This window comes from Schistocerca serialis, chromosome 1 (assembly GCF_023864345.2).
Source record: "Schistocerca serialis cubense isolate TAMUIC-IGC-003099 chromosome 1, iqSchSeri2.2, whole genome shotgun sequence".
Classification (NCBI taxonomy): Eukaryota; Metazoa; Arthropoda; class Insecta; order Orthoptera; family Acrididae; genus Schistocerca; species Schistocerca serialis.
Window position 1 is genome coordinate 961,992,654 of NC_064638.1, and position 19,573 is coordinate 962,012,226.

Genomic DNA, 19,573 nt, shown 5'->3' on the forward strand with positions numbered 1-19,573 from the left:
TTAAAGGGACCAAACTGCAGAGGTCATCGGTCCCTTTTTCCAAAATACTAAAAAATACCCACAGAGAATAAAAAATGTTCAACAGAATAGGAGACAGACGACACAGAACAAAAGAAACATAGACAAGGACCAGACAAAACGAAATAAAATCACATGGAGTGTGATGGTGGTTGGCCGACCATAGGAACAAAAAAAATGGAAAAGCTAACCACCGAAAACACATTAAAAACTTAGTTTAAAACCGTAGGCCAAAGGCCAGAATCAACACAAAACAATAAAATAAAACAGAAACACTCAGATTAAAGAATAAAAACTCCCTGCCCTAATAAAACGTAAAACTAAGGCAGCCATAGCAGGGTCATCAGATAAAATGGCAGGGAGCGTATCAGGCAGCGCAAATGTCTGCCTGACCACAGCTAAAAGGGGGCAGGCCAACAGAATGTGGGCCACTGTCAAAGCCGCCCCGCAGCGACATACAGGAGGGTCCTCCCGGCGCAGTAAATAACTGTGTGTTAGCCGAGAGTGGCCAATGCGGAGCCGACAAAGGACGACTGATTCCCTGCGGTTGGCTCGCATGGATGACTGCCACACAGTCGTCGTCTTCTTAATGGCACGGAGTTTATTGGGTGTGATCCGATCGCGCCATTCAGCGTCCCAAAGCACAAAAACTTTTCGGCGGAGGACTGCCCGCAAATCAGTCTCTGGGAGGCCAACATCCAGAGATGGTTTACACGTGGCCTCTTTCGCCAGGCGGTCAACATGTTCATTGCCCGGGATACCGACATGACCGGGGGTCCATACAAAGACCGCAGAGCGGCCGCAACGCGCAAGAGTATGCAGGGACTCATGGATAGCCATCACCAGACGAGAACGAGGAAAACACTGGTCGAGAGCTCGTAAACCGCTCAGGGAATTGCTACAGATCACGAAGGACTCACCTGAGCAGGAGCGGATATACTCTAGGGCTCGAAAGATGGCGACTAGCTCAGCAGTGTAAACGCTGCAGCCAGCCGCCAAGGACCGTTGTTCGGAATGGTCCCCTAGAGTTAGCGCATACCCAACACGACCAGCAACCATCGAACCGTCGGTGTAAACAATTCCAGAGCCCTGATACGTGGCCAGGATGGAATAAAAGCGGCGGCGGAAGGCCTCTGGAGGGACCGAGTCCTTCGAGCCCTGTGCCAAGTCGAGCCAAAGGCAAGGGCGAGGAACACACCACGGGGGTGTACGCAGGGGCGCCTGGAAAGGGGGTGGAACAAGGAAAAACCCAAGCCTGCAGAGAAGCTCCTTGACGCGTACGGCGATCGGACAACCCGACCGGGGCCGACGATCTGGCAGATGGACGACCGACTGCGGGAACTGGACACGGTAATTTGGATGCCCAGGCAAGCTAAAAACACGGGCAGCATAAGCAGCCAGTAATTGTTGGCGTCGCACCCGCAGTGGAGGGACACCTGCCTCAACAAGGACGCTGTCCACAGGGCTGGTGCGGAAGGCACCAGTGGCAAGTCGGATCCCGCTGTGTAGTATTGGGTCCAGCACCCGCAACGCAGAGGGGGATGCTGAGCCATAAGCCAGGCTCCCATAATCCAGACGGGATTGGATTAACGCCTGGTAGAGCCGCAACAGGGTAAATCGGTCGGCGCCCCAGCGGGTGTGGCTCAAGCATCTCAGAGCGTTTAGATGCAGCCAACACGCCTATTTAAGCTGCCGGATATGAGGCAGCCAAGTCAACCGGGTATCGAAAACCACCCCCAAAAACCTGTGTGATTCCACCACTGAAAGAAGTTCGCCGGCAAGATAAAGCCGCAGCTCCGGGTGGACAGTGCGTCGCCGGCAGAAATGCATTACGCAGGTCTTGGCTGCCGAAAACTGGAACCCATGAGCTACAGCCCAAGACTGCGCCTTGCGGATAGCACCCTGTAGCTGACGTTCAACAGCTGCAATGCCAGTAGAGCTGTAATAAAGACAGAAGTCGTCAGCATACAGGGAAGCAGAGACAGAATTTCCCACGGCCGCAGCGAGCCCGTTAATGGCTATTAAAAGCAAGCAGACACTTAAAACAGAACCCTGTGGCACACCGTTCTCCTGGACGTGGGTGGAACTATATGAGGCTGCGACTTGCACGCGGAAGGTACGATACGACAGAAAATTTCTGATAAAGATAGGCAGAGGGCCCCGAAGACCCCATCCATGAAGCGTAGAAAGGATGTGATCACGCCATGTCGTATCGTACGCCTTCCGCATGTCGAAAAAGACAGCGACCAGGTGCTGACGGCAGGCAAAGGTAGTACGGATGGTCGACTCCAGGCTCACCAGATTGTCGGCGGCGGAGCGGCCTTTACGGAACCCACCCTGAGATGGAGCCAGAAGGCCCCGAGACTCCAGTACCCAAGTCAAGCGCCGGCTCACCATCCGTTCGAGAAGCTTGCAAAGAACGTTTGTGAGGCTAATGGGGTGGTAGCTGTCCACCTCCAAAGGGTTCTTGCCTGGTTTCAGAATGGGGATAACGATACTTGCCCGCCACTGCGACGGAAACTCACCCTCGACCCAAATACGATTGTAAAGGTCGAGGAGCCGTCGCTGGCAGTCCACTGAGAGGTGTTTCAGCATCTGGCAGTGGATGCTATCTGGTCCAGGAGCGGTATCAGTGCAAGCGACTAGGGCACTGCGAAATTCCCACTCACTGAATGGAACATTGTACGATTCTGGATGGTGGGTGCGAAACGAAAGGCTCCGACGTTCCATCCGCTCTTTAATGGAGCGGAAGGCCGTAGGGTAATTCGCAGAAGCGGAAATCATAGCAAAATGCTCTGCTAAGTGGTTTGCAATGACGTCGGAGTCAGTACAAACTGCTCCATTCAGCGAGAGCGCAGGGACGCTGACAGGTGGCCGATAGCCGTAGACGCGTCGAATCTTGGCCCAGACCTGCGATGGAGTGACATGGAGGCCAATGGTGGACACGTACCGCTCCCAGCACTCCTGCTTGCTTTGGCGGATAAGGCGGTGGGCCCGCGCACGCAGCCGTTTGAAGGTGATCAGGTGTTCAATGCAGGGATGTCGCTTGTGACACTGTAGCGCCCGCCGGCGATCTGTAATCGCTGCAGCGATCTCAGGCGACCACCAAGGCACAGTCCGCCGCCAAGGGGACCCAGAGGAGCGGGGAATGGCAGATTCAGCGGCAGTAACGATGCCGGTGGTGACCGATTGAACCACCGCATCAATGTCGTCATTAGAGAGAGGCTCAAGAGCGGCAGTGGAGGAGAACAAGTCCCTGTCAGCCTTATTCATAGCCCATCTGCTAGGGCACCCAGAAGAGTGACGCTGTGGTAGTGACAGAAAGATCGGAAAGTGGTCACTACCACACATGTCGTCATGCACACTCCATTGGACAGACGGTAAGAGGCTAGGGCTACAGATTGAAAGGTCAATGGCAGAGTATGTGCCATGCGCCACACTGAAGTGTGTGAAGGCACCATCATTTAAAATCGAGAGATCGAGCTGCGACAATAAATGCTCAACGATGGCGCCTCGACCTGTTGCCACTGACCCACCCCACAGAGGGTTATGGGCGTTGAAGTTGCCCAATAGCAAGAAAGGCAGCGGCAATTGGGCTATCAGCGCAGCCAGGACATGCTGCGAGACATCACCATCCGGTGGAAGGTAAAGACTACAGACGGTAACAGCCTGTGCTGTGGCGTCCACACCCGAACAGCGACAGCCTCTAAAGGTGTTTGGAGAGGGACAGACTCGCTGTGCAGAGTGTGAAGGACATAGAGGCAGACGCCACCCGACACCCTTTCATATGCTGCCCGGTTCTTGTAATAACCCCGATAGCCACGGAGGGCGGGGGTTCGCATTGCTGGAAACCAAGTTTCCTGCAGAGCAATGCAGAAGAAAGGGTGAAGGCTGATAAGTTGTTGGAGCTCAGCTAGATGGTGGAAAAAACCGCCGCAGTTCCACTGGAGGATGATATTGTCCATGGCTGAGAAAGGCGTGAAAGGACTGGGAAGGCAATTTACGCCGCTTGTTCACTCACTGCCACCGATTCAGTACCCGTACGAGAGGCATCCATGGCGTCTGAGGGACCAGCGAGATCAAGGTCCTCAGCGGACGCTAGAAACTCGACTTCATCCTCAGACGCAGAGCGCGAAAGGTGCGGTGGGGTTGGTGCCACCGCAAGTTCTTTGGCCTTAGAGGTCTTTCTCTTGGACTTCTCTCACTGAACCTTGGGTTTCACCGGCTGGGAAGGCTTCACCGATTCAGTCTCCGGGACAGAGGAGGATCGTGAAGCCCTACGCCCGGCCGCTGGTGAGGACTTACGCCACTGGCGGCCGTCATCCTTCCCGCTGGTGGAACCCTGGGAAGGGAGGGTCCCAAGGGAACTCTCACGGGCGAGAGTAGCCGAAGAAGTTAGACGCTTCTCCGGCTGAGAAGCGGGGACGGACGTCCCCGACGGGTGGGAGGAGGTTGCTCCTGAGGTAGGTGGTGCAGGAGCAACCGGTTGGGTAGAGCCCCCCATGGGCAAGGGGGCAGGAGGAGTCTTACTGCTTATCGAGCTGGCTGGAAGTCTCGAAACTGATGGAGCTAGCACAGTTGTTGTAGCAGCTGCATAAGAAGATGTCATTCTCACAGGATGGAGTCTGTCATATTTCCTTTTGGCCTCAGTATAGGTCAGCCGGTCCAGGGTCTTATATTCCGTGATTTTGCGCTCTTTCTGAAAGACTTTGCAGTCAGGCAAGCAAGGCGAATGGTGCTCCCCACAGTTGACGAAGATGGGAGGCGGGGCACATGGAGTATCGGGATGAGATGGGCGTCCGCAATCTCGACATGTGAGGCTGGAAGTGCAGCGGGAAGACATATGGCCGAACTTCCAGCAATTGAAGCACCGCATCGGGGGAGGGATATAGGGCTTGACGTCACATCGGTAGACCATCACCTTGACCTTTTCCGGTAACGTATCACCCTCGAAGGCCAAGATGAAGGCACCGGTAGCAACCTGATTGTCCCTCGGACCCCGATGAACGCGCCGGACGAAATGAACACCTCTACGTTCTAAGTTGGCGCGCAGCTCGTCATCAGACTGCAAAAGAAGATCCCTATGGAAAATAACACCCTGGACCATATTTAAACTCGTATGTGGTGTAATAGTAACGTTAACATCCCCCAACTTGTCACAAGCAAGTAACCTGCGGGACTGGGCGGAGGATGCCGTTTGTATCAGGACTGACCCAGAGCGCATTTTAGACAAGCCCTCCACCTCCCCAAACTTGTCCTCTAAATGCTCGACGAAGAACTGAGGCTTTGTGGAGAGAAAAGACTCCCCATCAGCTCTCGTGCAAACTAAGAATCGGGGCGAATAACTGTTACCTCCATCCTGAGACTTACGCTCTTCCCAGGCGTGGCCAGGGAGGGGAACGTTTTCGGATCGTACTTCTGAGCATTAAATTGAGCCCGAGAACGCTTAGAGACTGCTGGCGGCTGGGTGCCAGCGAGAGATGATGTACCACGCTTCATTGCGGGTCATCCGCCCTGATGCCACCTACTCCGACCAAGGGCCCTCCCCACGGGCGCCACCCATCCACAGCAAAGGCCACCTGGCAGGATGGCCGTTGCCGGGAGTCCCGATACCCCAGGAGGATAGGCATCTACTCCTTGGCATACGTGGGGAGTTAACGGCGCAGGCATCAGTAGAGTGATCCCTGTGTTGTCAGGGGGCTACAACCAAGAGGGTACATGGCGGCCCCACCACAACGGACTGGCTACCGTGCTGGATCTTAGGTGCAAAAATGTCCAAGGTCGTCGTCGCAGTTAAAAGAAACACTGCAGAGTGCAGCGTGGTAATCGCACACAGGGACGTATCCTCGCCCAAGAGATCGAAAACGAGCGGGACACCATTGCAACAACGAGAAATCCGGCTAAAGGTCTAATTGCACGACAGAAACAGAGCACCATGTAAGGCGCCCTTCCCCAATTGGCTCGCTCTTCGGATAAATTTAGAAAGATGGAGGTCAAACCCGAGAGGGGACCATCACATAAGGCCGAAACGTTGGAGACTCCTTTTAGTCGCCTCTTACGACAGGCAGGAATACCGCGGGCCTATTCTAACCCCCAAACCCGCAGGGGAAAAAAGGGAGCCGGAGATGCCTGGGGGGGAGACAGACCATTGTAGGGTTAATAGAGATAGCAATGAGGATGACGCTCAGGACAAAACCCTGAGGCACATAGTTTTGCTGGATAAAGGTGTCAGGCAAGGCAGAACCCACACGTACCTTGAAAACTTGGTCTTTTTAAGATTCCTGAAGGAAACCGGGGAGGCGGGGCAATAATACATCTTGAGAAACATTACTAAATGCCTTCCTTGAAAACTACATAGAACAGATAGTTCGGAACCGCACTCACAATGGAGGTATATTGGATCTAATGGCAACAAACAGCCCTGACATCTTTGAGATGTCCATATCAAAGCTGGTATCAGTGACCATGAAGCAGTTGTGGCAACAATGATCTTTTTTTGCCGATGACCTTGCAATTTTGACGGACAATGAACAAACTGCAAAACATCAAATAGGAATACTCAAGGAATGCGCCGATAAGGTTTGCTTGCAAATTTCTTTTGAGAAAACGGAATTTGTGTGTACACTCAAACATACAGAATCTCACCACAAAATATGGATAGATAAACAGAGTTCCACATTTTGAATACCTGGGGGAAATTTTGGAACCCACTGGACTAGAAAAAAATCTCAAGAAACTCGAGCACAGAAACTAAAGAGAGCCTACAGTCGAACACACCAACTTTACAATAAAAAGTGGATGTCCACGAATACAAAAATCAGGCACTACAGCACTGCCATTAAACCCGAGGTGCTATACGCAGCAGAAACCTTGTTACTCCATAACAAGAAGCTACTCCAAGAACTACAAAAAGAACAACAAAAGATTATTAGGAAAATCCTTGGACCTGGATATAAACTGCAAACCAACAGAACTACAGAGGAAATTTCAAATATTGCTGCTGACATTAGAAAAAGACGCCTTAAATTCTATGGACACATACACAGACTCCTTGAGTAAAGACTCTCAAAGCCAGATACTAGTAGCCACTGAAAACCTCAGATGTATGACATGGGCCGAACAAGTACAAAGAGACCTTATTCGTGCTCAACCCAGTATTCAGGACACTGCAGGAACAAAATAGGCAAGTGGGAAGTCCAGCCAGAGACAAGAGCCGAAAAGACTGGTAGAAAGTGGACAGATGAAAGAAAGAAAAGAAAGCTATGAGCAAAAAAATGAAGGTCTCATGAAAAAACCACAGGAAGAAGTGTGTGTGTGTGTGTGTGTGTGTGCGCGCGCGCGCGCGCGCGCGCGCGCGCGCGCGCACACACACGTGCGGTAAACCAGACACAAAAGCAGTACCTCATATCACAATGAGGAACTGCATATGGCAGAAGCATGTAGAGGAACTATGGCTCGAATTCAAAAGAACACTTGACCATGCACTGGATGTATATGTACCCAGTAGAACAATTCATATTGGAAGGGACCCTCCATGGTATAGTCACTGCAAAGAAATTTCTGAACAAAAAGGGACTACAGCACAACAGGTGTAAAACCAAGTGTAGGACCATAGACAGGAGCACAGTGAATGGGACATGTTTGGCTGACAAGAGAGCAGTGCATGACATCTTCAATTACTAGTGAAGCAAAATATCATCAAATGATCTTTGAAAAAAGAACCCACAGAAATTCTGGTTATATGTAAAAGCTTTTAGTGGCACCAAAGTGTCCAATCCCTAGAAAGTGAGACAGGAACTGAAATTGAGGCTAGCAAAACAAAAGCTGAACTGCTTAACTTTGCTTTCAAAAGGACCTTTAGAAAGGAAAACCAAGGAGACGTCTCATACCATTGAGAAGATGAGTGAAATAAGCATTAGTGTCAGATGTGTCCAGGAATAGCTGAACTCTTTAAAACTGAACAAAGTTCGAGGGCCCGATGGAAACCTTATCAGATTCTGTACTTAATTTGCAGCTGAGCTGGCCCCTCTCCTAACTATGAAATCCATTCAAATGAAACCTGGTCAGTGGGTCTACCTTTTACCTTTGCCTTACACATAAGGTGGCACCACATAACTGCAGGTATGGTGGTGCCATCTATTGGTAGAGTGTGAGGCGTGCACACCATTTGATGTTGCATAGTGACAGTGTTGTTTCACCCCGAAGAGAAGGTGGTCACACAAGTTATCGTCCACTACCGAACATGCAGGTGAGTACACAAAAACAACGAGGAATGATTTGATTTTTGGCAGTGGAGAGTGTTAGAGGCGATGAAATGTATCTACAAAAGAAGGCTGTGTACAGTGAGTACAGCCCGAGTCGTTCAAGTGTTGTGAAATGGCGAAAACAATGCCTTGAGAAGCACGTCACTGGAAGACTATGCTCGTCCTGGGCAGGCTCATCGTGTCATCACACCAGAAATGGTTGCGAAAGTGAATGCTTTTTGTCTTTGACAACCACAGAATCACCATGGACAAGATACATTGGTCACTGGGTATTGGCGTGGACACCATCCCCACCATAATGCATCAACACTTGAACTTTCGAAAAATCTGTGCGCAGTGGGTTCCCCACCATCTGACCACCGAAAAGCGCAATACTCAAATGGCGCTTCGTTTGAGTCATACGTAATGTTATCATGAGGAGGAATACAGCTTACTGTCACATATTGTCAAAGGTGACGAAACGTGGTGTCACCATTTTGAAACGGAAGGCAAGCGTCAGAGCAAGCAGTGGAAACATGGAACCTCACAACCTACAAAGAGGTCAAAGGCTGTGAACACCAGTTCTGGTAAGGTCATGATGTCCTTTTCTGATCACAAGGGCCCACTGCTTGTGAAGTTCCTTGAAGGGGGAACCACCATCAATACCCAGCGTTATCAAGCCACTTTACAGAACTTTATATGAGTCATCAAGTCTAAACGCCAAGGCATGTTGTCCAATGGCATTATCCTCCTGTATGATAATGCCTGCCCACACATGGCCAATGTGGTGAAGACAACATTGTAGCTATTTTGGTGGGAAACACTAGAACATACACTGCACAGTCTGGACCTATCACCGCATGACTTGTTTGAATCTCTAAAACAAGCTGTTCACGCACATCAATTCGCAACGGACGGCGAAGTGTGTGACTGGGTCAGGGTCCGGATCCGACAGCATCCTACTAGCTTCTTCAAGGATGGAATCTACCGGCTAGTGTCGCAATGGGATAAACGTGCCAACAGTTTTAGCGACTATTTTTGAGTATGTGTACTGTGTATAACAACATTTTTGAGTTAATAAAATAATTACTGTTACTTTACTCTTGAGACCGCGTTTCGTTTGAATGGCCATTGTATAATCTATTGAAGATGCCTAACAAAAACCATGCCCAGCAGTTGGAAGACAGCATGTGCCACAAACGTCTACAAGAAGGGTAGCAAAAGTGATCCACGAAACTACCACCCAATAACCTTGACATTGATTTGTTGTACAATCTTAGAACATATTCTGAGCTCAAACATAATGAGGTATCTTGAACAGAATGACCTCCTCCATGGCAACCAGCATGGATTCCGAAAACATCAATCATGTGAAACCCAACTCGCACTTCTCTCATAACACTGAAAGCTATGGATAAAGGCAGTCATGTAGATGCAGAATTTCTTGCTTTTCGAAAAGCATCTGACCCAGTACCACACTTATGCTTACTGTTAGAAGTTCAATGATATGGGGTACCAAATAAAATTTGACTGGACAGAACTTTTTGGTTGGGGCAACACAGCATATTATCTTGGATGGAAAGTCATCAGCATCTATAAAAGTAACTCTGGGTATGACCCAGTGAAGTGTATTGGGACTCTTGCTGTTCATGCTGTATATTAATGACCTTACAGACAATATTAATAGTAACCTGAAACTTTTTTGCAGATGTTACAGTTATCTATAATAAAGTACTGTCTGCGAGAATCTGCATAAATATTCAGTCAGATTTTGATAAGATTTCAGCTTACTTTAAAGGTTCAGATATGCAAAAGAGTGCAGTTTACAAAATGAAAAAAATATAATATCCTATGGCTACAATATCAATTAGTCACATTTGGAATTGGCCAACTCATACAAATACCTGGGTGCAAAACTTTGTAGGGATGTGAAATGGAATGATCGCACAGCCTCAGTTTTGGGTAAAGCATGTGGTACACTGGCTTATTGGCAGAATACTGGGGAAGCAGAATCAGTCTACAAAGAAGATAGCTTATGAATCACTCGTGCAATCCACTCTAGAATATTGTTCAAGTGTTTGGAACCCATACCACATAGGACTAATCGGCAATATCGAACATATACGGAGAAGGGCAGTACAAATGATCACAGGTTTGTCTGACCTGTGAGAATTTCACATAGACGCTGAAGAAACTGACTGGACAGACTCTTGAAGATGAATGTAAAGTATTCCAAGAAAGTCTATTAACAAAGTTTTAAGAACCAGCTTTAAATGATGACTAGAATATACAACCCCCTACGACTCTTTCACATAGGGATCATGATAACAATATTAGATTAATTACAGCACACACAGAAGCATTAATCATTCTTCCTGGGTGCCACATCAGGGGGCAGCAGGTATAATTTTTCCATTAAAATCCAAAAAGAGAAACATGGCATGCAAACGATGGCAAAACCATGTTTTCAGATAAGTTCTGCATTCTTCAGCTTGAACAGGAGACAGATGAAACTCCTGGTAGGTCTAACAACTGACCGTACAAACTTCAGGAAACATCTGCACACTTTAAATAAAGAGAGAGAAACCTGTACGTGCAGACTATGCAGTTGTGGGATGAAACTGCACCACTATCTTCTAATGTGAAGCACTGAAGTTAAAAGGCACAAAATACTTGGGATACTAATTACTGAAGAGATTGTGTCTCAGAAAGACCTAGTGAATGGTCTTGTACTAATCTTCAGTGGTACTGGCTGGCCTTACTAGAATGACAAGAAGAGAGACCTTCTAATACACTTTGTTTCGGTGCGCGCAACAAGTGGCTAAAACCATTGTTATTTGTCTCCCTTATTAAATCAAATAAAATCAAAACTGCCTTCTGACAAAAATAAAAGTGTGTTGAGGAAAGAACATAATGAGCGTTACAAACTTTCCAATACAGATTTCCAATCAAAGATAAAGATAAGATCTCGTCAAAAGGCAATTTACAAGGAAAACTAAAATATTTGATTTACAACAGGATCTACATATGCCTCTTTTACTTAACTCAGTAGCTTTCTACAAAAAGTAAATACAAACTTGTAATACCCCTGCCTATTAGTGATATGAAGAGTTACCAGCAAGAGGAGAAAATTTGATAAGTGGTTGGTTGTTTCAGAGCATCACCAAGGGATTACACTGGCTCATACGTGGTATCACAAGAAAGTGATTCAGATGTACTTTTCTGAATGAATTCTCCAAACCAATACTTCACTAAATTTACAGACAGACAACCGAATCTTCAAATATGAAGGAAGTATACACTGATGCATACGATTGTGATTAATTAGAAAGGTAACCATTTTCTTTACGAGAAAAAATATCTAGTGTTTATCGGAATCGGATATGGCATCCGCCTAACCTACAGTCATTTGAAGCAAGCAGTAGGTGCTGCATCACTAGATACAAGAGTCCTTAATAGTACCTGACATTAATTAATCTTTTTATTAATTAATATTTTATGTAACTCATGATAAAGAGAATAAACAACAAAATTTATGTGTAATCTGTAATACAAGGATAAATTCCTCTAACAGTTTCCAATCCATCAATTTTCAAAGTACTCCAGATTTTATTGTACATATCTCATCTTGATCCCAAACAGAAGACAAAGTAAGCCTTTAGGAGGATAATGAAATCTTAGTATTGTCAGAGGTAATTCACAACACCCCTTTAAAGTTTTAATTTAAATTTTCTCAGAATTTCATTTTCTCTTAACTAAACACTTCAGCTGCTATTTCAAAGGCTGCTTTTTTGCTACAGTTACGTTCTTAGAGAACTGTCATACAACATGTCATTAGGGGCATACAGAATGCTTTACAACACATCTGCAAATTGTTAAAATGATACACGAGTACTGATCACAGGATAGAATTATCTTCAAATATGCACACTGCTTTGAAATGTTACTGGTACAATATTTTAAATACGCAGATAATTCAGCAGGTAGTGGTTGATCTATGACGGCTAATTGCTTCTCATGCTGAAATAGATGAGTAAGCGCATATTCCACCACATGAAGTTATCCTTGCTGTCACCCGACCTGGTGGTTGAGGTAAGGTCTTTTGGGACCAAACTGCTGAGGTCATTGGTCCCTAAGCTTACACACTACTTAATCTAACTTAAACTAATTTATTACACTAAGAACAACACTACACACCTATGCCCAAGGGAGGACTAACTTCTGACAGGGGGAGCCGCCCAGAACGTGACAAGACACCTCAGACCACACGGCTATCACCCGACCTGATTTAGGGGTACCTAGATAACAATTGCAGTACAAGGACATGAAACCAGCTTCTACCATACACAAAATATTTCCTAGACCTAGAAAGTAGGTAAAATGCCAAACATTTCAGATAATCAAATTTTGCCTCCCCCCCCCCCCCCCCTCCTCCTCCTCCTCCTCAATGATCAGCCATTTAGCAAAATCTTATTTTGAGCAGCGAGCAAGCCATGAAAACACTCTGTTACAAAGATTTGCAACAGGTCTTAAGTCACTTGCACAAAGACACAGAGTAGATACCTGAACCATTCAAATGTAACTATGAACTACCAAGTTTCAGGATTTAACACACATGTCATAGCTAACTTAAAAGCTCAATGAACATGCGAATGCTGTTTCATACTCAGAACAAAAAATTAATATCTCTGGAAACCTATCTGATTCTTACTAGCCTACAAACTTTCCTTGCACAGTTATTTTCCACTATAAATTATAACCAGGAATGAGGTAATTATTTTCCACCAGAAATTAGAACCATGACAGTTTATTATTTTGCCACTTCCATTAATCAGGAAAACACATTTTCAATAATTTGCCAGCAACTATGAAGAGTCAAGCTAATACACCTCAACATGAGGCTGCAGAATTTATTTGTGGTCATGTCTGCCAATTCTATCCCCTTCTGATTTATGTATTATGAATAATATCCAACTTCTGCATCTCTTCAGTGTAGTGATGTTATCAGTGCCAGAAAGGATTGTAAACAGTTTATTTTCATAAAGCCTAGCTGTAACAGCATACTTATTTGTATATTCATTTTAGTATGTTTGTAGCAGCATGTCTGCAGTAAGTTTTTAACCATTGATTTATAAATAAAAATATGTATACAATGTTCTTTTTCAAACTACATACCCCTCCCCCCACCCCGCCCCTTCCACACCATGTTCCACAGCCTGAAAACTCTACTGAATGAACAGCGTACTGATTTCTAGTCCAACCTAATCCAGTATTTGTAGATAACGTGATACCTTTCAATGAACTGATGATGCCACCAACAAGATGGAAGTAAAGGCCTCAAGAAACTACTTACGCATGACATCACTAAATCTACAGAAACATTAAGAAAGTGGCACCAAAAAACTATTGGAATATCTTTTGGAAACATTGGTTGACAGTTGATAATTTTTTTGTCACAAGCCCAGAGTATGTTTGATATCATTAACTAGTACCTGCCACTTTTTTCCATGATAAGAACTGAAAGCAGCATCAGATAGGCATCAAATAATGCTTGGGTGGTGGAACTTTATGCTGATGCCTTTAAACAAACCAAGCACTTAATTTCATACCACGGTGGGGAAAGTGGGGATTTTACTGTGGAGGTAAAGTACTAATGGTATCCTGAACATAGAGGACGAGAGAAAGGAAGAGAGCAAATCCATAAGTATCACCTGAATGAGAAATTATATATAGCCTGGAACAGTTTACAACTCACTAAACAATCAAATAAAATACAGTTTGACATGTCTCGACTCTCTCAGAATTGTTACAACATTCTTCAGTAGGAGGTGGGCACTTGACTTCCTTTGACTAAGTTTCTACCCCATTTGATATTACAGTTTTAGATATTAATTAATAATGATATTTCACAATTTGTGTTAAAATTATTTCATGCAGGCCCAAATTCACACACAAACAATGAAAAAATGGAGTCTGTATCAAGAAAAACGTACAGTACATACTTCAAATAACATGTGGGTTAGCAATAACATACTGCACACAAACTTTAGATAAACAGTACATAACATAGTCAGCTAATCATAATTTACATTACAGCAGTCACAGGACAAGCAATACAGTGAGCTCGACTGAAGATTCTCATTTGCTAGCAAAAATAATTTTTCAGTACTTCCAACTTTGGAAATAACAAAATATGTTTGTCAATATTTCGATCTCCATGCTTTTTTTCCTTCCCTTCTATGACAAAACTTGTTTGTTATTACACGTTAAATACGACACTCCAGCAGAAATAAATGCATAGACAACACTGGAGGGTACCGCATTGTTTTGACGTTATATTTAATAACAGTTACTGTCAAAACATCCAACTAAACAATCTAACAGCTACTACTGGCACTTCCCGTTATCATGTAGCCATATTTACGACACCCTATGATTGTAAAACAGGGAAAACAAACAAGCTGACACGTAAATACCATAAATATTGCGAAAAATCTGTTACCAATACAACACTAACATGTAAATACTTTAAGCAGCTAATAACAGACGGCCTCTTGTTGCTTGACAGCTAGATCACTAAATGTCAGTTCGTTACAGAATGATAGTTTACAAAAAAAAAAAAAAAAAGGAGAACCGTCACACAATTTTGATGTCAACTTACGAGCAGACTGGCAGTATCACAACCTTTCCATAACTTGTCAACAAGAATTCAATGCCTAAAACCAAATGGTGTTTATTATTTGGCTTCTCAAATGCATACTTACGGAAAATAGAAGAAGAGAGTAGTTGCGCCCAAGAGCAATATCCAGGCAAATGTGGCCGGAGTATACTTCGTACAGCTATCACATTTCGGCATTATGTTACCTGAACAATTATTGTGGCCAAAATTATTCCAAAAGTTTTCTGCTATAGGTCAACATGGCCGCACCTATTACTGATGGACTATATCCCGGCGTTGAAACTTAAGTCAACATGTAGGTGCCTACACTGCGCTTGATCAAGTTCCATATTCATCAGCCTCACTTCATAATCCCTAATTTGTGTACCGATTTCTTGACAGCAACTCAAATCTTATTAACACATGATAAAGTAAATTACTAATGTTTCCCATTTCCTGTGTGTATTCGTCCGCGAAACGGATCCTCACTGCGTATTACCACAACTTGAATAACAAATTCAATATCTAATGAAGATGAGAATATGTCTGACATACGAAACTTGAAGATTCCGGGCACAATAATATTGAATTAAATTAATTAGAACGTCAGGATGCTGGTGCGAAACAACTTACAGTTGAGATATTCTACAAAACAAATTAAATAACTGACATTATCAGTCAGTCCAAGTCCTCCTGTTTATTATAGAAATCATTTCGATATTCACGTCTGTGTTCCACATGTGCTACAAATAATTTGAGAAACAAGTCAAAAGTATAATTTATTACAGCTTATTCCGAAGAGCAACTTTAAAAAAGCCTAACTCTATCTTTACCTGATGATGAAAAATCCTTTATCCAAACAAGTCTCAAGAAACAAAATTGATATATAGGTTGACATAAGTTTATTAAGCCCAATTCACACGGACCGTCTCGTCACGTCACGTCAAAATATCTCACATGTTTTTCAAATGGAGGCATTGAAACAGGTCGTCAGCAGGCTTTCAGGTCACATGAAGGTTTCTCGGGAAGGATGTTTTGGTGGCGACGTCGTCTGCTAACATCCAGAAATTAATCTATTTTCGCTGAGCTCACTCATGTTGTTACTGTTGTTGTAGTCTTCAGTCCAGAGACTGGTTTGATGCAGCTCTCCACGCTACTCTATTCTGTACAAGCCTCTTCGTCTCCGAATAACTACTGCAACCTAGATCCTTCTGAATCTGCTTAGTGTATTCATCTCTTGGTCTCCCTCTACGATTTTTAACTTCCACACTTCCCTCCAATACTAAATTGCTGATCCCTTGATGGCTCAAAACGTGTCGTTCCAACCGATCACTTCTTCTAGTCAAGTTGTGCCACAAATTCCTCTTCTCCCCAGTTCTATTCAGTACCTTCCCATTACTTACATAATCTACCCATCTAACCTTCAGCATTTATCTGTAGCACCTCATTTCGAAAGCTTCTGTTCTTTTTTGCCTACACTGATTATCGATCATATTTCACTCCCATACATGCCTATACTTCATACAAAACTTTCAGAAACGACTTCCTGTCACTTAAATCTGTATGTCCTCTCTACTTCGACCACAATGGACACACTGAAAAAAAAACATTATCAATTATTTTGCTCCCCAAATAATAAAACTCATTTACTACTTGAAGTGTCTCATTTTTTGATCTAATTCCCTTGGCATCACCTGATTTAATTCGACCGAATTCCATTATCCTTGTTTTGCTTTTGTTGATGTTCATCTTATATCCTCCTTTCAAGACACTGTCCATTCCATTCAGCTGCTCTTCCAGGTCCTTTGCTGTCTCTGACAGCATTACAATGTCGTTGGCAAACCTCAAAGTTTTTATTTCTTCTCCATAGATTTTAATTCCTACTCCAAATTTTTCTTTTGTTTCCTTTATTGCTTGCTCAATATACAGATTGAATAGCATCAGGGACAGACTACAATCCTGTCTCACTCCCTTCTCAATCACTGCTTCCCTTTCATGCCCCTTGACTATGATAACTGCCATCTGGTTTCTGTATAAATTGTAAATAGCCTTTCGCTCACTGTATTTTACACCTGCCACCTTCAGATTTTGAAAGAGAATATTCCAGTCAACATTGTCAAAAGCTTTTTCTAAGCCTACAAATGATAGGAACATAGGTTTGCCTTTCCTTAACCTATCTTCTAAGATAAGTCGTATGGGTCAGGATTGCCTCAAGTGTCCCAGCATTTTTATGGAATTCAAAGTAATCATCCCCAATGTTGTCTTCTACCAGTTTTTCCACTCATTTCTAAAGAATTCGTGTTAGTATTTTGCAACCACGACGTATTAAACTGATAGTTTGGTAATTTGCACACCTGTCAACACCTGCTTTCTTTGGGATTGGAATTATTATATCCTTCTTGGAGTCTGATGGTATTTTGCGTGTCTCACACATCTTGCTCCCCAAATGGAAAAGTTTTGTGATAGTTGGTTCTCCTGAGGCTATCAGTAGCTCTAATGGAATGTTGTCTACTCCCAGGGCCTTGTTTCGACTTAGGTTTTTCAGTTCTCTGTCAAATTATTCAGGCAGTATCATATATCCCATTTTTCTTTTTCTACATCCTCTTCCATTTCCATAATTTTGCTCTCAAGTTGTAATTTTTCCTCCTCTCTATGTAATTATGCAGTTATGTAGTTCTCAATTCGTTCGAGCAATCAATCATTCATAATAGGAAACACAGTCACAGCTCAGTCACTCAAAATGATTCAGAAATTTTACTTGTTGGAATGAAATCAGGCGATGATTCTTCTTCTCTGCAGGCTCATGCTTTGCAGCAATCTGCTAATCTGTACAAATAAAATACCTCGTATTTTTGGGAGCGTTGTATAATCAGTCGGGAAACCTCAGATCAAGTAGATATTTGGCTTTGATGAAGTTTAACCTTCCAAAGAAGTAATGGAGCTCTTGGATGATTAAATGCAGGTTCGTATCCAGTCTTTCGGAAGTTCCCTTCTGATTAACAACTATGCAATATATTGATGAATATCATTAATTATCAAATGTCAAATAATTTAAATTGTTACACACCTTTTGTATGAAGGAGCAATATATATATTTTTCCCTTTTAATCATACAGTTTCGTATCAGTTATCTTTTGTCATAAATCTCAATATTCAGATTACAGTTCTTCAAATAATGCTCAGGTTAATCGGCACGAAGACAATCTCAGAAGTCTTTTTTCTAGCAACCACCAGAGAGAGTACTACAATGAATAATTATGCGCTCATGGCATAGCATTTGTATGAAACTACTTTGCGCATGGACTCTGCGAATATCAAGATAGAAAATTAGTAAACGTCATTCAAGGGTAGAATTGTATCAGAATAATTCATTGTATATAAAGAGATTTTACAATTGCCCCTAGCAGCAAGCAAAGTTAATGATAATACACTTTGCGAGCTAACAGAAAAAATTTGTTGGGTTGTTTATTCAAAAGAGGAATATTTTGAATTAATAGACTTTTACTATAGAGAGTATGGATAGCATGTTAAGACAGTAAGTTACGAGAATACCTAACCTATAGCTTTTACATGTACCGAGGTATACCTGCATCCCGAGTACATAACTAGGGAAGATGTAGATTGGTGTAATTACGAGAAAGGTCTACCCATTTGGGAACTGGCCTTCACAAGGAAACCCTGGAAAACCCGGAAGAATAGACCCCGGCTCAGGTATTAAAGAAGATAGGAAAGCCTAAATCCAGTAATTTTGAAATATATAGAAGCTCCATAGATTAGATTGAAGGAAAAGTGCCCCATAGCCAAAAAAATATTTACAATAGTGCTCCAAAAAAAATTTCAAACTTCTTCTTTCGACGATGTAGTCAGCGATCTCGTTGTGAAGTCGATGGAACAGGAACACTGGGTATGGACAGTGGGTAGGCGACGTACAGCGTTTGGTGGAGGCGGTACAGAGGACAGGCGATGGCTTATGGTACAGGACAGAAGCTGGTAATGTGCCGTAGAAACAGCAAGATGATCTCAGGAACAGATGGTCAGGGATGTGAACATGGAACAGGTTTAAAGTGGAATAAGAAAAGGTTCTGACTGAATAAATCTCTGGAAGAGAGTGGATTAAGGCAACGAAGTCCATATTTAATTGTTGAACTCAAAATCGGAGTGGATTCTTATATTCTTCCATCTGTACTAGACTGTAACATCCATCAGTCCTGACAATCGCGAATTTTTTTGTAAACCTCAATACCAAAGTTGTTTTGCATTACAACTGCTGATTGTCCAAAACATTGCCAAATAGACTGTGGGCATTTAAATTTTGTTGTAGCTTATATCGAATGTATTCCTCTCGAAATTTTTTTTAAATCTAATATTCGTTTTGTTATAGTGCAGGTGGAAGTAGAGCATTGAATCTGTCCGAGGTTTGCTATCAATTACGATATTATGGATAAAATTTAAGTTTACACCTGATGAAAATTTTAAACATAGGCATATGACACTGACTCCACAAAAGTAACAATTTCTAGAAAAAATTCTCTGAAAAATTTTCATTATTCTTATAATTAATTGATTTATAGATCCACCTGCAAATAAATATCATTAATGATGATGTATGTTCATTTAACAAATCATCCACTAGCAGAATCTTGTTCATTCTCTC

General features: G+C 43.5%; 1 protein-coding gene across 2 annotated transcripts in view; it reads right to left on the bottom strand.

Moving 5' to 3' along the window:
- The window catches only part of LOC126412862 (palmitoyltransferase ZDHHC8), a 290,461-nt gene extending 275,063 nt beyond the window's left edge, over positions 1 to 15,398 (bottom strand). For both annotated transcript variants that reach the window (XM_050082741.1, XM_050082732.1), the window contains exon 1: positions 15,026 to 15,398. In XM_050082741.1, coding sequence (XP_049938698.1) covers positions 15,026 to 15,117 — 92 coding nt within the window. In that variant the 5' untranslated portion in view covers positions 15,118 to 15,398. The remainder of the gene's footprint in view (positions 1 to 15,025) is intronic.
- Between the last annotated feature and the right edge of the window lie 4,175 nt (positions 15,399 to 19,573).